This window comes from Odontesthes bonariensis, chromosome 23, assembly GCF_027942865.1.
Source record: "Odontesthes bonariensis isolate fOdoBon6 chromosome 23, fOdoBon6.hap1, whole genome shotgun sequence".
Classification (NCBI taxonomy): Eukaryota; Metazoa; Chordata; class Actinopteri; order Atheriniformes; family Atherinopsidae; genus Odontesthes; species Odontesthes bonariensis.
This window is the reverse complement of record NC_134528.1, coordinates 19,158,954-19,174,538: the sequence shown is the minus strand read 5'-3', so window position 1 is coordinate 19,174,538 and position 15,585 is coordinate 19,158,954. Positions and strand designations below refer to the sequence as shown.

At 39.3% G+C, this 15,585-nt stretch overlaps 1 protein-coding gene across 1 annotated transcript; it reads left to right on the top strand.

Annotated features, from left to right (window-relative positions):
* Positions 1-1,841: 1,841 nt before the first annotated feature.
* LOC142373902 (vesicular glutamate transporter 1-like) lies at positions 1,842-14,151 on the top strand. The gene is made up of 13 exons (XM_075457370.1): positions 1,842-1,903; positions 8,096-8,348; positions 8,758-8,876; positions 8,962-9,076; positions 9,171-9,258; positions 9,554-9,640; positions 10,631-10,767; positions 11,266-11,415; positions 11,992-12,124; positions 12,731-12,841; positions 12,966-13,093; positions 13,480-13,549; positions 13,660-14,151. The coding sequence occupies exons 1-13, from the start codon at positions 1,842-1,844 to the stop codon at positions 13,938-13,940; spliced, it is 1,734 nt and encodes a 577-aa protein (XP_075313485.1). The 3' UTR covers positions 13,941-14,151.
* Positions 14,152-15,585: the final 1,434 nt, after the last annotated feature.

The following is a 15,585-nucleotide window of genomic DNA, read 5'->3' as shown; positions in this document are numbered from 1 at the left end:
CTTCATGAGCTCGGTCTTTGTTCATTTTCCTTCTTTTGTCTTGTTTTAAACCAACATCCAATTAATCGGACATTTGATCCAGTCATTTGCCCATTGCTCTGTTACAGCCCGGAATGTGTTTTATGATTTCTTACAGATAAGGACTATGGATATTTCTATTTCTAATTCAGAAAGTCTGAGCTCCCGGTCCATTGTCTCTAAGAAGTCGTTTGCTGCTGTAACGTTAAATTGCTGAACCGTTAAGGAGAGAAACTACGTTTGAGATCAAATAATAGGTATCATCATGAAGCCAGTTAATTACATATAATAAAACACTTAATCTCTGTAACAAGTGTTATAAAATGTCATATTTGGATAAATGCCAATTATTCAATTAAAGCTCAGCGTGTAGTGACATCTGGTTGTGTGAGGTGCTGACTGCAAACAACTGAACCGCACATGCTCCCATTCCAAGCCTACAGTAAAAGCTTTATATATTTTTAATCTTTGGATAATTGAAACACCAGATTAAAGCATTTTAGTATTTTATTTTTCCTCTATTCATCCCACATAGAACTTTTTATTTTCTAAATTAAAGAATATATTTTGATATGATTTGAGACTTTTACATCCTTTTTTTCTACTTGTGCCTGAGAAATATTCTGATGGAATGTGCAAAACCAACATAGGTCTTGTCGACCAAGTTGTCTGTGACCATAAGCAAAACGACAGAATTCTAACACCCTTTTCGCGTCTTTGCACTTTCTCTATAATTTAGGAAATGTTCAAATCTCATCCCCTCTGCAAAAAAGCTTTCCGTCCCTTGAAAAAGAATTTCCTTCAATTTTCTCTGAAATTTGGGAATGTGTCGGGAATGTTTACAAGACTCTTTGCGCAGGCGCCCTTTGGCTTGCACATCTCTAAGTTATGCAGGAAAAGAAAGCATCTCGCAGTTTGCCGTTCGTTACAATTGGGTGTCATGACGCGCACCTAAAATTATTGGCAGTCAAGATTTTAAGATCGCGTCTGTAAGTGCTTACAGTTTTAGACTTTGGTATGACGCACAGGGAGACCCTGTGATCAACGCATAACAAAGTAGAACCATGGAATCTGAAATTTGCCTTTACTTCTCCATAAAATCCCGGTCTTCTTGTTAAATGGCTTTAAAGCTGCTCTTAATCAGACATAAGTGATTACTGTGAGTTTATCGTTCTTTTTTAAATAGCCTAATCTTGAGACACGAGCGCAGATAATCGGCAGTCCATAGCCTACTGAGGTCAGTCTGCGCATCTCGTTTTAAGCATATCAGGGAACTCTGTCAATATGCTTCGATCGGATAGTGTTTACTCGAGCTCGCTCCATTCAAGGCTTGTGTGGTCCGAAAATAGCCTTTGCCTGAACAGTCGCTGCTTAAAAAGCCGGTCTGCGTGGAAGGAAGTGACATGCTACCTTCCACTCACTACACACACTTGGAGAGATTAGTGCGCAGGCAGCAGTAATCTGTTTTCAGGACCATGGCCAGAGACACCGTTTGGCCATGAATCCTGTCGAAAGTTGCCCACGGCGCCTTGTCAATCTTCACGGACACCAAAGAGTGTAAAGAAGTTCATTTGGACCACAAGGATTCCGGCAAACAGGGATTGAAAATGTTTGTTGGGATTATTATAGGTAGTTGAAGTGAAATAAATCTCAGGACAACCATTGTCGCCGACTGCAGACCCCGGAACTTCGGCTTAAGGACGCTGATGACTAGTATAATCATATTTTCATGTGAGTGAGAGGCACTAAGGAGAGGAGAAGGTTGTGCGCTCAAACAGGGGCGCGTAAAGACTGCACATTGTTCCGGTCCTGGAGTCGTAAGGATGGAGATCCGGCCGGACAGGTTTAAGGCCGTGGCAGCCAAGACTCTTGGGAAAATATACGGGTATGTAACGTTTCTGTGGGGAAAAAGTGCCGCTAGGAAACAGCTTCCAGCTGCCTTTTGATGTTATAAAAAGAAAGTTTATTTTTGGCAATGAATCTCGGCATCTGGAGGGAAGTTAGTGCTGCTGAAACATAGATTTGACTCATTATCTTGAGAAGAGAAGATCAAGGTGTCCACGGGTCTGGTTAATCTGGCACATCTGTCTCTATAGACGACATAATCTATCACATAAGAAAGGCAGACAATCAGTCATTTTATCAGGCATTGTGGGCATTTAACAACATATTCATAGCTAGAATTATGAGCGCACAGAAGCTTTGAAGTCTAAAAAAAAAAATCTCTGAAGTCTTTTTCGTGCATGCAGCGCTAAGTAATACTCCCCCCATCTGCTTCCTTGGCACAAAAACAGAATCAAGTTTCATATAAAGCCCAAACTGTTCTATCAGTGTAAGGTGAAGCGTTGGATCGATAACTGGATCAATTTCTCCCAAGCTTTCTGCAGCGCTGTCACATTATCAAGTTACAGAAGCCTTGTGGCAGTTATCTGGACTTTTATCATTGAGCACGAACTGTTGTATTTCACTAAAAACAAATTAGATTAGGCCTACGTTTGATAACGTGGTTCATTCACTTTCCCAAAGAGTAACCGTGTAGTGTAGAGCAGGCCTGAGCGGCCTGTCTCAGCCGACATTCCTGGACAGTAACCTTGACAGTGACACTGCCACCGGAGATGCCTTTTCTAAAAAATGAAACATCTGAGCAGTTCTATGCAGAATTAGATAAGAGAAACAAATTTCCGATTATGGATCAAAATCAAGAGCGTGGCATAAAAACTTGGATTTCTTACATATAACATTTCATATTGGAGTGACCTCTGTACACTTAGTCCTGTTGGCTGTAAGTTTGGGAGGGGCGGGGGTGCGTGACTTTAGAAATTGTGAGTTACACCCAGGAGCACGATCAGTGATCTGAAAGCAAGGGGGAATTGATGAACTCCCCTTTCTCTTTCTCGGGATTTGATGCTGCATCTAAACACTTAAATCCTCTCCAGAAATAGCCTCTCCTCTTCCAAGCTGTCGGCCCACGTAAATCCCTGCAGACCGTACACCTGGGCCACCTCTCCCTCTCCTTCTAAGTAGCCCAGGATTAGGCCACTCGACCTACGACAGAAAGCCTGCAGTGGGCAGTAAGCTGACATTTCCGTTGAGTGCACGTGCTCTCAGGTGCTCCCTCTGTCGCTGTGCGTATCGCCCACCAGCCACTTCCTCCGTCCTGTTCTCTGCACGCAACGCCCTAAATGGGCGCACAGGGGGGTTAGACAGAAAGATGGCTATGTAGACTGGACAAATCTTAGTCTCCCATTCCTATGTATTCTTCGATTTGCCACAGAAAAACAGTCTATAATCTAAGCAACCTGACTTGATCTTAAAACGAAGACAGAGGACAACACAGTATGACGCCACTGATATAAAACAGTCTCCTTTCATCCATGCATAAATATCAACTACTGTGTGCATCACTTGTTTTCTACAAGCCTTTACCTGAAGGAATAGTTCTCAGTAATTATTCATAATTACATCTACCATGGAGGGAACTGGAGTTTTATAGAAAAGAATGTAGTGTAGAGTGCACGCCTTGTCATGTCTGGTTTATCAGAAGTTTCAAGAGTGATATTCTCACATAACAAATTTGGCACATTTTGTCTTTCCACAGGGCTTAGCAAGACTGCTATGATCAACTCTTTGTTTCTGGAGACATTTTACCCTTTCAAACAATCCATGGCAGTTATTTGACTCTGTCTTATACAATCAATAATTCCAAGGTGCTAAACCAACTTTGAACTACTCAGCTGAACTGCTCTGACATTTGTCCTTGACGTATGAATTAAGAGACTAATCCGGAGGGAAAACCAGATGCCTTCCCTGTCCAGAACGTGTAATTTAAGTTCAACTTTCTTTCCGGCCATCACGACTCAAACCTATGGTTGTTTCCAGATAAGTCAAGGTGCTCGGCAGAATTCCTTTGCTTAGGTGCTTAGGCTCTTTTGTCGATGTGTTACAAGAGCATCTGGGAGGAGGTCAGGTAGCTTTTAAGGATTACAACGGATTTTGCTTAACACAGGGACAGCCATGAAAAGTCACTGCGACACCTATGGTATAGGCAAATAAGCATTTAGCTGAGAGAAAAAAACTCTTTTTGGATATCCTCTTGATCTCTGAAAATGAATTGGTGTTGAAGATGAAATAAATGTAGTGAATTGTGTGTGAGACTGTGAGTGTGTCTGGGGAGCTGCCAGTAAAGGCAGAATAAAGATGAAGAGAAGACAGGAAGGATGAAGAGAGAGTCCCACCCAGACAAAAATAGTCCAAGTGAGCCAGAGATAGCCTTTAATAATTAAACAGAGAATCATAAATACTTGATCACTGTTGAAGATTGTTGAAACCAATGTAAGCAGACCTGGAGTAACTATAAGAACATGTATGTTTTGTACTTCTGAAGCTGTTGTTTCCCAGTCTATTTTCTGTGACTGCGCATGTTAGTAGTATCCATGTCATATTTCAGAAGGGAGAACATCTTATAAAACAAGACAGCTGCAAACATTATTGTTTACAGCTTAGCTCTCGTAAGCTTTTTGGCGATTTGAATCGAAGTTGAAACCACCGACTTCCCCTTAACCTTGTGGCTTACAGCATAGCTGCAGACAGGGTATGAAGATTTGTGCCACATGATAAACGTACTCTTGAGGCTATTGATTCTTCAAGCATTACACATATTTTTTTTCTATTTTGTCAACACAAAAATGAATCTGATGTTTTGTGTCCAAGTGAGGTACAATGTTTAAATGTAGTGATTACCTCATACCTAACAGATCATCCGTTTATGAACATTGATTGACTGTTACTTCATATATGAACTGACACTATGCCACCAAATTAGCTGGTTTCCACAATTATACATTTCAGATCCGGTCCTTTGATGACCTTAACTGAATGAGGAACTGTACCTGCTGTTGAATTATTAAAATTTGAAGCCATTTTAGAAAATCTAACTAAGCAAATATTTATGTTTTTGCATCACTGATGAAAAAAGAATCAGGCCTACCCAGAAAAGTGGGGTGCTTCTTCTGATCAGTGTGTGATACAGACACTTGAAAATTTGCCTCTGATGATGCATTATATTTAAAATGGCTTTAAATTCTAATATGTAACAACAGGTACAGATAAGCTCAATGGTTTCAAATGAATGTTTTTTTTTAAAACTAGCTAATTGGGAATTTGTAAACCAGCTAATAACATTATTCATAGGTCACTTAATTGTATTATTTGTGTCCTTATTATTTAAAATGGAACCAATTAATCCATTATGCTTCGACAAATCAGCCAAGTTATCAAAACAACATCATTTTTTAAAACTCTTCAAACTGAAATCAAGATCGTTAATATGTGGCAAACTTATATTTCGCTTGACTCCAGACTGTCTGTGTTCCGAAAATGGGTAATCACAATTTAGTGAAAGAAAATAGGTTGTTTACAGATTTGAGATTCTGTAAGTAAAGTCTCATACAGACCTTTAGCCTTTATTCAATTCATTTTCACCAAAAACATAAAGGACTTTAGAGTGGATGAAGAATTGAAAATATGGTTTATATACAGTAGACAAAGAACATTGCATTACCATGTAGACAATACAAAAAACTGGCTTGTTTTTTACTTATTATTCTTATTGTTATTGCTGTTCTGTTGTTGTCATGTGTTTTCTTTTCACTGAGGAACTGCTGTTTGTGTCAGATTCTTTCTATTCATATGATATCAGTCTTATATATTAATGCATGACATACAGTATCCATAAAATCTATTTACTAGATGAACACCGCTGGGATATATGGTTTTACATGTACACATGAAGGCCAAAATATGTACAATACGTAAAGCAGCAATATGAAAGGAACTCTCTTCCATCTGCTGGACCTGCAGTATTCCAGTCTGATCGGAGAACTCAGCAGTGCACATGTCATGTTTAATTCATGACTTTGCATTTAGATACATATTTGATGCTTGTTAGACAAGAGGTTGGCAGAGGTCACGGTTTCTCAAGGTTTCTCAGCAAGCAGCAAAGTAAAGAGATGGACAATATCCTGTATTCGCTCTTGTCTTTCACACCTTTGTACTCGTTGTTAGCCTGTTCTACCAGGAGATGAAAGTCAGCGAAACAAAAAATCCACAGTATGATAATATCATGAGAAGACCGGATAACTCAAAGCCTTTTCAGCAAGCCCTGGTGGAGAGAAGCTAACAGACACCCATGCTGACTGTGTCTTGTTAAGGCTCTGGTTGTTAGCGGTCAAACTGACAGGGAGAGAGAATGTCTCAACATCTAGATTCACAATTTCACCAAGAAATGCTGTCAGATAACAAGCCCCTTACAGCAGGATCTGGTTTCCCTGTAGCAGCAGGAGTTTGATAAAGCTCAGACTCACAGAGCGAATTCACTGAAAGAAAGAAAAGCAACAGTGGACGGCAGCAGAAAAAAATAAACCGAACATAAACTCTGACTTTTCTGAATGATGAGTAATTGTTAGAAATAAAACAGACTCGGCAAAAAGTACACTAATATATGGGTGGAGGAAGGGATTCTGAAATGTCCAATTCAAACTTTTTTTTTTTAAATTTATGTTGAGAGGAACATTGAGCAGGTAAAGGTCAAGTCTTGTATTGTAGATGACTTTCAATGAAATGGTAACACTGAATGTTGCCGATTTAATGTCAAAAGCATTAACTTCACTTCAACAATTACAGGATAGCCTCCCTTTCAGACAAGAGCTTTGGAGGCAGAGGAGAAACACAGCAGACAGAGGGATCTGCATATTGTACTCATTAATTTTTCAAATGAAGTCTACCTTCTACTCCAAAATTAAGAAAATTCAAATTCCATTTTATTAAAATCTTATGACATTATAAAAATCCTGTGGTCCCTACCACGTCTTAAAATTGGGAAAATACAACCTCAAAAAATTCTTTAATACATGGCAAATTACACTGTGTCATTGTTTATTTAACAGAAATTAGGCCACAGTGAGGGATATTAGTCACAAGTGACAACCCCCCTCCCCCAAGTCAGTTAGCAATTAGGAGTGGAGGGGATGTAAATGTTCAATGAAATAAAAAAATAAAAAAACTTACATATCAGATTCTACAAGCCTCTGTTAGACAAGTATGGTTTGTTAAAATGGTTGCCAGGAGAAAGCTTCATAGCAGAACATGGCAGCATAGGTTAGGTTAGCAAAGCTGCATCTGAACAAATTACATGACTTCTGTAACTATGTTCTTAAGACAGATGAAACCAAAGTGGAGATATAATGATAATGCACAGCACTACATCTGACTAAGAAGAAACAGCATATCAACACAAACACTTTATACCAACTGTCAAGAACGGCGGTTTAGGGGTGATGATCTGAGCTTGTTTTGCAGATGAGGACCTGGGTACCGAGCAGTCACAGAGTCGACCATGAACTCCTCTGAATACCAGAGTATTCCAAAATCAAATGTGAGGCCATCTGACAGCTAAAGCTTGGCTGAAACTGAAGTTCACCAAATAGGACAATGATCCCAAGCACAGCCGCTAATTCTACAACAGAGTGGCTAAAGAATCAGTTTGTTGTGATGCCCCCATCAAAGTCCAGACCTCAACCTGATTGATATGCTGTGGCGGGGCCTTCAGGGAGCAGGACATAAAGATGGGTCTTCAAGCCTCGATAAACTTAAAAAGAGTGGGCCCAAATTCTTCCACAATTATGTGAGAGACTTGTAACGTGAGACAGGAAATCATTTTTTCAAGTTATTGCAGATTAAGGTGGTTCTACAAGCTATTAAATTGTGGGGTTCACCTCTGTCTTTATTTTTCTTTTGTTAAATTGATAAAGACGGTATAAAATGACACGTATGGTTACTCATCTGATGATATATTTGTCTAATCTTACCTAAGATCTTGTCAGGACCAGAATTTTTTTTTGTGATTTTGTATCCTGAGATCTAAAACCTTAACATTAAAAGAAAGACTTTTATAATCACTCACATGAGATTGTACATGTGTGTGACAGGGGATCTTCAAAGTGACTCGGCTCGACACTAAACTATTAAAGTCAAAGATACGTTTTTAATTCACTCACTTTTTACAATCTCTTCCTCACAGAGCGCTTGAGAAGAAACAGGAAAATGGCGAGACCATTGAGCTGTCGGCGGAGGGCCGACCAGAGTTGGTGCAGGAGAAGGAGATGCCTGTGGTGGACTGTACATGCTTTGGTCTGCCCAGGCGCTACATCATCGCCATCCTCTCTGGTATTGGTTTCTGCATCTCCTTTGGTATCAGATGCAACTTGGGCGTAGCTATTGTCAGCATGGTAAACAGCCACACCATCTTCAGAGACAACAAGGAGGTCATTGTGGTGAGTGGGAACACACAAAGTTGACCCTAATGTTAACATGTACATTTTCTAGAGAAGTTTTTGTTGTTAAAGCAAAAAAGCTTGGCTGAAATTGAAATGCATGAAGTTGCCTTGCCTTTCACAACGCAAATTTTGACATGACATGACAGGACAAGGTGGTGGAAAATTGAATTGGCTGCTTGAGCAAAGTAGTTTATACTGTCATGAGACATGTGGTGGGGTTCTGGTGAGTGTTCAGTAGGTGTCAGTATAGGGCCACCTCTCTTGTTTTGTTCCTTCATCTTAGCTGCTTCTAATGTCCATCATTTGAAACCATATTGTCTGATAGTCGCAATGTTACCTTTGTGCATTGCTGGAATCTTAAACAAAACATGTGCAGATTATTCATTTTGAGTTACTGTCCCAACAGAAAGCGCAGTTCGACTGGGATCCAGAAACAGTGGGAATGATCCATGGTTCTTTCTTCTGGGGATACATAGTAACCCAAATCCCTGGGGGGTTCATTTGCCAAAAGTTTGCAGCAAACAGGTCTGTTAATCCTCTCTACTGTGCATGGTTTGCAAAGGTTTCCCCTGGTCTTAAAATCCCCTCTCTCTGCTTGTTTCTCTTGCAGGGTGTTTGGCTTTGCTATTGTGGCCACATCATGCCTGAATATGCTCATTCCTACAGCAGCACGGATGCACTTTGGCTGTGTTATAATTGTCCGAATATTTCAGGGACTTGTTGAGGTGATTAGCTCTCCTCTTATTTACATGAAATGGGAAAATTTACAGAATCTCTATTTGCAAATTGGATCATGGCTTAAATGTACCTATCGTGCAGGGTGTTTCATATCCCGCCTGTCACGGTATTTGGGCAAAATGGGCCCCACCTCTTGAGAGAAGTCGCCTGGCCACAACAGCTTTTTGTGGTGGGTACCACTTCCCTACACCCATCTCTTATCATCTTTTTTATTTTGTTATGCTGTCAATGTGCTGTCTTCATGGAGCTCAGACAAATTGATGAGAATGACTCAGCAACAACTTTTATTTTGTTATGTTCAGCAAGAAAAGCCAAACGTTTGTTGGTTTCGGCCTCTCAAATGTGAGGAATTGCTCCTTTACTTTTCAGTTTAGAGGGAGACGCAGAACATTAAGATACATTATGTGCACAATGTATTAAACATGAACCACCTTAAAAACAAAAGTTTTTAATTCCTTTTTCAGGTTCTTATGCAGGTGCTGTGATTGCCATGCCCCTTGCTGGAATCCTAGTCCAGTACTCAGGATGGTCATCTGTCTTCTATGTATACGGTAAGAGACCTTTGACCTTTACATGCACAGACGTTCATTCTCACACTCCTGACGTTTTTTGTTTGTTTGTTTGTTTGTTTTTTGAGGATTCTAAATCAAGTTTGGACATAGCAGTTGTTTAAAAAATGACTTTTACCTAACTTAAATGACAGATTTTCTATTGTAGAGACATAGGGTGTACAGTCACAACAATGATGCATGTAATACAATCCTACAATCATGAGTTTGGGATATGTTTGAATTCATCAAAATGTAGATACTTGTGAGGCGCACATATTTTTGTAACACAGGAGAAGCTAACACATGAAATTGCAGAGGACAGGAAAACCACAGCCAACCAGCACTATAAATAAAACGGAATAAATTAAGGTCTCGTGCAAATGACATGTGCTTGAAATCTTGTGGACCTTGGAGAATTTTCAATATTTTTGCATTAATGTGACCTTAAACATCATAAACTGTTCCCCAGAGTCATTAGAGAAGATAATAATGAAATATCCTATCAAATAAACATTACATATTTGTGAGTGGCAAAAATGTATAAATCCATATAATGAGCACTCAATTCAAAGGTGAAATGACAGTGTGATATGTATTCAACAACTTGGATGAGAGTTGGGTGTGAGGGCCACAGGTTAAATACTTGAAGCTGAAAGCAAAGGTCCACATTCTTTTGTTCTTCAGGGATGTATAAAAATGGATCAATATTCTCAACTATTAATCAATCAAGCAGAATAACTTTCTGTTAAGTTGAATTGGGTTCTCACTTAGGACTTCAGAGAAAATGTGATGATGGTTTGGTTCATGTTCATGCAAAAATCTGTAGAATTAAAAAAAAAATCACACTTAAAATACCACTTTGAGGATTCAACATGTTCTTAATTTGTGCTCCAAAGCAGCTGCTACAGTCAAAGTTACTCCATTTAAAGTCTGTTCTTTTTGACCTATCCTCCAGTTTAGACCCAAACATGACTTTTTTTCCTCCCCCAGGAACTTTTGGTGTCATGTGGTACTGCTTCTGGATCCTGGTGTCGTATGAAAGCCCAGAAGCCCACCCCACCATCACTGAAGAGGAGAAGAACTATATCGAGGAGAGCATAGGCAATTCAAGCCAACAGTCAATAACGGTCAGTGCAGGTAGCAAAGCTCTCTGATAAAACATATTTCAGGCATTGAATCACATCAAACTGGCTTGAGTGAAATAGTATAGATGCTTCCAATTTCTTCAAATGTGTGTGAACGGCGTGGAGGATCACTGTGCTGGTAGCTTTTTAACTGTGTCATTCTAAACACTAAAATAACAACGTGACCACATTTAAGTTGAGTGTGCAGGGACGGTACACAAGGACATACTGAGTCACATATACAAATAATGGTTCATCACACTGCAAGCTCTACAGACCGATTTAGAAACAATGACCATTTCGTATCCTCTATGTCTGCATTAAAAAAAAAAAAACTTTCTTACCACCCTCCCACTGACCTCTATGTTCCTGTCTCTGATGCTTGTTTGTTTGAAATGACTACCTCAAACCATGAATTGGTCACGTATTCTGTTAGAGTTCAGAGGCGTTAGAAACTCTGATCGAAACAGCTAAAGTAAGCAACACATTTTTGTCTTGCAGAAGTTCAACACACCATGGAGGGCCTTCTTCACCTCCATGCCAGTGTACGCCATCATTGTGGCTAATTTTTGCAGAAGTTGGACTTTCTACTTGCTCCTCATCAGCCAGCCTGCATACTTTGAGGAGGTGTTTGGATTCGAGATTAGCAAGGTAATAGAAATCAAACATTGATACCATACCATACCATAGCAACTTTATTTATAAAGCACTTTATACACCCACAGGACCAAAGTGCTATACACAATCATAAAATACAATACAATCATAAAATAGAAGGGTCAAATATAAAAGCAGTACTAAAGTAATTAAAATGTAAACACAATAAAACAAAGTCAAACATCTCAGATTGTGCCAAAAGCCAAAGAAAAAAGATGGGTCTTAAGTTGGGATTTAAAAACAACAAGTGAAGAGGCCTGTCTTATGTCCAAAGGAAGGTCATTCCATAGCTTGGGAGCTGCCACAGAAAAAGCACGGTCCCCTCTGAGCTTTCGCTTTGTCTTTGGGACCCTGAGAAACAACTGGTCAGCTGACCTGAGGGAACGGGAGGGTGTGTAGGAATGTAGCAATTGATACAGCGTACGGCGCGAAAAAGATTGTTTCCACACATATAATAAAACAATACACTTCTCTCCTTGTTATTGATGTAGATGGACCTTCCCCAGAGGTCTCACAGTAGTTGTTTTGGCATACAAAATGGTTTTCATGTTTTTCCCCTCTCATTTCTAGGTTGGCATAGTTTCTGCACTTCCCCATCTGGTTATGACTATCATCGTGCCCATTGGTGGCCAGCTTGCTGATTATTTGCGCTGTAATCACATCATGACCACCACCAATGTCAGGAAACTCATGAACTGTGGAGGTAAGAAAGAACAGAAATGAAGGGAAGGCTAAAATCCCCTCTTCTACTTCCAGGACATCAAACTTGTTCTCAGATTAGCACATACCTAAAATATGATTGAAACTGCATTTTCTATATATGACAGAATTTTTCAATGCACTTCAACCAGTTGAGACAGATGACGGCCTTCACTGAGTCTGGCTCTTCTGAGGTTTCTTCCTTAAAAGGGAATCTGGTTATACACTGCAAATCTAAGTTCATTATGATTTCACATGATATGAATATAATCTAATTAAAGTTTTAAAGTACACACTGACACTGTCAAACAGCTTAGTCATAAAAACCCTATTATAGATATATGTGAGCTTTGGTGTGAAAACGTTTGCAAAGAGAAAATGATGACTCAGTGCCTTGCAGAAGTCTTGCCTCTAACTCCTATTTTTGAACTATTGAGAGAAATTGATGCCAAAATGTAATGTAGAAGCATGTAGCATACATCTCTCCGCAACTTGACATAACTGCCCAGCCAACTTCAATTTATGACTAGATTAAAAAGAGAACACTTCAGTTAAGAAGTAAAACATTAAACTAACTGTGTGTTTGTCTGCATGCCCTTATCCGCATCAGGGTTTGGGATGGAGGCTACCCTGCTGCTCGTAGTCGGTTTCTCACATACAAAGGGAGTTGCCATCTCATTCTTAGTCATGGCAGTGGGTTTCTCTGGTTTTGCCATTTCAGGTGATATACAGTGTGTTCCTCATAATAAATACTGATCACAAATTTATAGATTTTGGAGGTTTATCATAGAAATAATTATTGTTTCAACACCTAAAGGCTGATGATGTTTATCATTCCCCATAAGGTTTCAATGTCAACCACCTGGACATTGCACCACGATATGCTAGTATCCTCATGGGTATCTCCAACGGTGTGGGAACTCTGTCTGGTATGGTTTGCCCTCTTATAGTTGGTGCCATGACAAAACACAAGGTGAGAGCAAATTCTAAACATCCGTGTTCTCTAACTCTCTCAAGTGTATGCTTGTACATTGCACACTGACACATTTATATCCAGATGGAAAAATATGTTTTTGTTTGTCTGAAGATGCACTTCTTTTTTCATGGTGGTCAGTAATATATTATGTGTCTCAAGTTATTTAAGACAACTGTGTGTCTTCCTGTCAGAGGCGAAAATTAATGTAATTATGCAGTGAGAGCAGCTCAATATACCAAAACCTGACTCTATGCTCTTTGAGTCATCATGTGCAAATCTGTTGATACATTTTGACTCCAGAATATGTTATTTTTAAAGTCACAATGTGTTTTTCATGCTCACATTTCTCTTTTATGTTGTTTTTTGTCACTTCTCTTTGATAGACACGAGAGGAGTGGCAGGGTGTATTTCTCATCGCCTCACTTGTTCATTATGGAGGTGTTATATTCTATGGTGTGTGTATTTTCCCCCTTTCAATAAATTTGATAAAGTCAGAGTCAAACATATCCTGTGTATTTGCCGTCAGCGCTGTCTGTAACTGAATCATATAATTGATTTCACAGGTCTCTTTGCATCTGGTGAGAAACAACCCTGGGCCGAGCCAGAGGAGCTGAGCGATGAGAAATGCGGCATTCTGGATGAAGACGAGCTTGCAAATGAGACAGAGGAACTGTATCGCACAACTGGTGGAGCGGGTTATGGAGCCACGAACCAGGCATCTGATCCAAACGGCGGAGGGGGAGGAGGCTGGGTCTCAGATTGGGAGAAAACCGAGGAGTATGTCCAACCAGCTGGGACCAACAATTATCTTTATGGAGGAGAGGGCGAACGAGATTTAACATAAAAACAGTCGATCCTCCGCACACAACCTCGTAGTGAGGCACAAACAGTCTACTGACAGTGTGGAACCACAGACTGATGGCACTTTGGAAGTGTGGATTGAAAATGGAGAGCGGGATGGGGCGATTCTCAGCGAGTCTGACTTACAACTGAACTGATTTCAGAGAGACTGCACAGAGGAGATGAAGACGTTAGCAAATGTAAAATGTTTGACTGTGTGTGATTGAAATTGTATGTTTTAGGACTCAGTAGCCTTTTTTGTTGAAGCAGGTCTGTGCTTTAGGCCTGATGTGGCTTTCTTTTATGTTAAATAATTGTAGAAGTTTCTATATTAACTGTCTTGGTATCATATTTCAAATATCAAAGACTGCAAAAGTCATATCACGCTCACATCTGTGTTAGTTGAGTTGTTTGTTTCCGGATGTGGAGTATCTGCAATCCGGAGTAGAGTAAGCAACTCCACTGAAGTTAAAACAAGAAAGTTCTCCTAAAAACAGTGTTCATTTTTGTCCTTAATCTGCACACATTTAAGAAAAGCATTGTGCCAATACAACAAAATATTTTGTTCTGTGGTATTGGTTTACTTACTCACTGAGAAAGCAATGAACATCTGAACACCTCTTACTGTACCCAGATTTCTTTGAAGTAGATGGAGTCCTTATTTCTTTGTGGAATAGGAACAAAAAAAACCATATAATGTAGTGGGCCTCTAGCCTGTCTGCCTGCGTGCAAACTGAGGATTAAAAATGTTTAGAACTTTAAGGAATGTCAGTAAGCAGCGAAATAACAACATCTTTGTGATTTTAGTTTTAGTTTTAAGACCCTTTATTTGTCTGATGGGCCTCCTTGAGACTTTTTTTTTCCAAATCCAACATCTAAATTTTGTTCCATATGCTTTCCATGTAATAGATGCTTCATTAATGTTCAGTTTTTTCAGAGAAGCAGTTTGTGGCTCCAGCACAAGCTAGTTTCTCGTCCCATTGAGCTGAGGCAGTGGGGAAACATTTCAGTTTTCAAGGTGGACTTTCATAACAGTTTACTTCGTTTGACTGTAGATGGTCCAAGAACAGTGAAACTAAAATTCTATTCAATTCAATTAGATTTTATGTATATATAGCGCCAAATTACAACAAATCTCATCTCAAGGCGCTTCAAAGACACAATCCAATTCAAGACTATTATAATCCAATTCATCGTAACACAATCATAATCCGATCAAATCCAATCAATTCTATTTCAAATTGGTCAAATCCATACATACAAAGCCAATCAAAAAAAAAGTAGCCTAACTAAAGGGCTGATAATCTACAATAAAGCAATGACAATTCCTTGTTGATGAGCGGTTAGCTCTCCGTTTGCTTGTTTTTTTGTTTTTTTGAATCTGTTGGTAGATGTTGAAATGTATATAGCTTATTGAATGGGGGATTTAAAAAAGAGAATCTCCCTGTCTTAGGTGATGGGGGTGGTACTGTTCCAAGAGTCAATTTGAAATGTTAGAATTTTTACTGTTCTCGTCATTTTGCATTGATTTGTTATTAAATTTGTTGACCGTAAACTAAAACTGTATGAACATCATGTACATGTGAAACATATTGTACAATAAAACATAGAGGCGTTAATCTATGTGCAGTACTTGAAGCTATTTTCAT

Bases quoted from the DNA above. Each gene is read 5' to 3' on its own strand.
- LOC142373902 (XM_075457370.1), top strand. From the start codon at position 1,842: ATGGAGATCCGGCCGGACAGGTTTAAGGCCGTGGCAGCCAAGACTCTT. The intron at 11,416-11,991 runs GTAATAGAAATC...TCTCATTTCTAG, and splicing joins TTGGATTCGAGATTAGCAAG to GTTGGCATAGTTTCTGCACT. The intron at 12,842-12,965 runs GTGATATACAGT...ATTCCCCATAAG, and splicing joins CTCTGGTTTTGCCATTTCAG to GTTTCAATGTCAACCACCTG.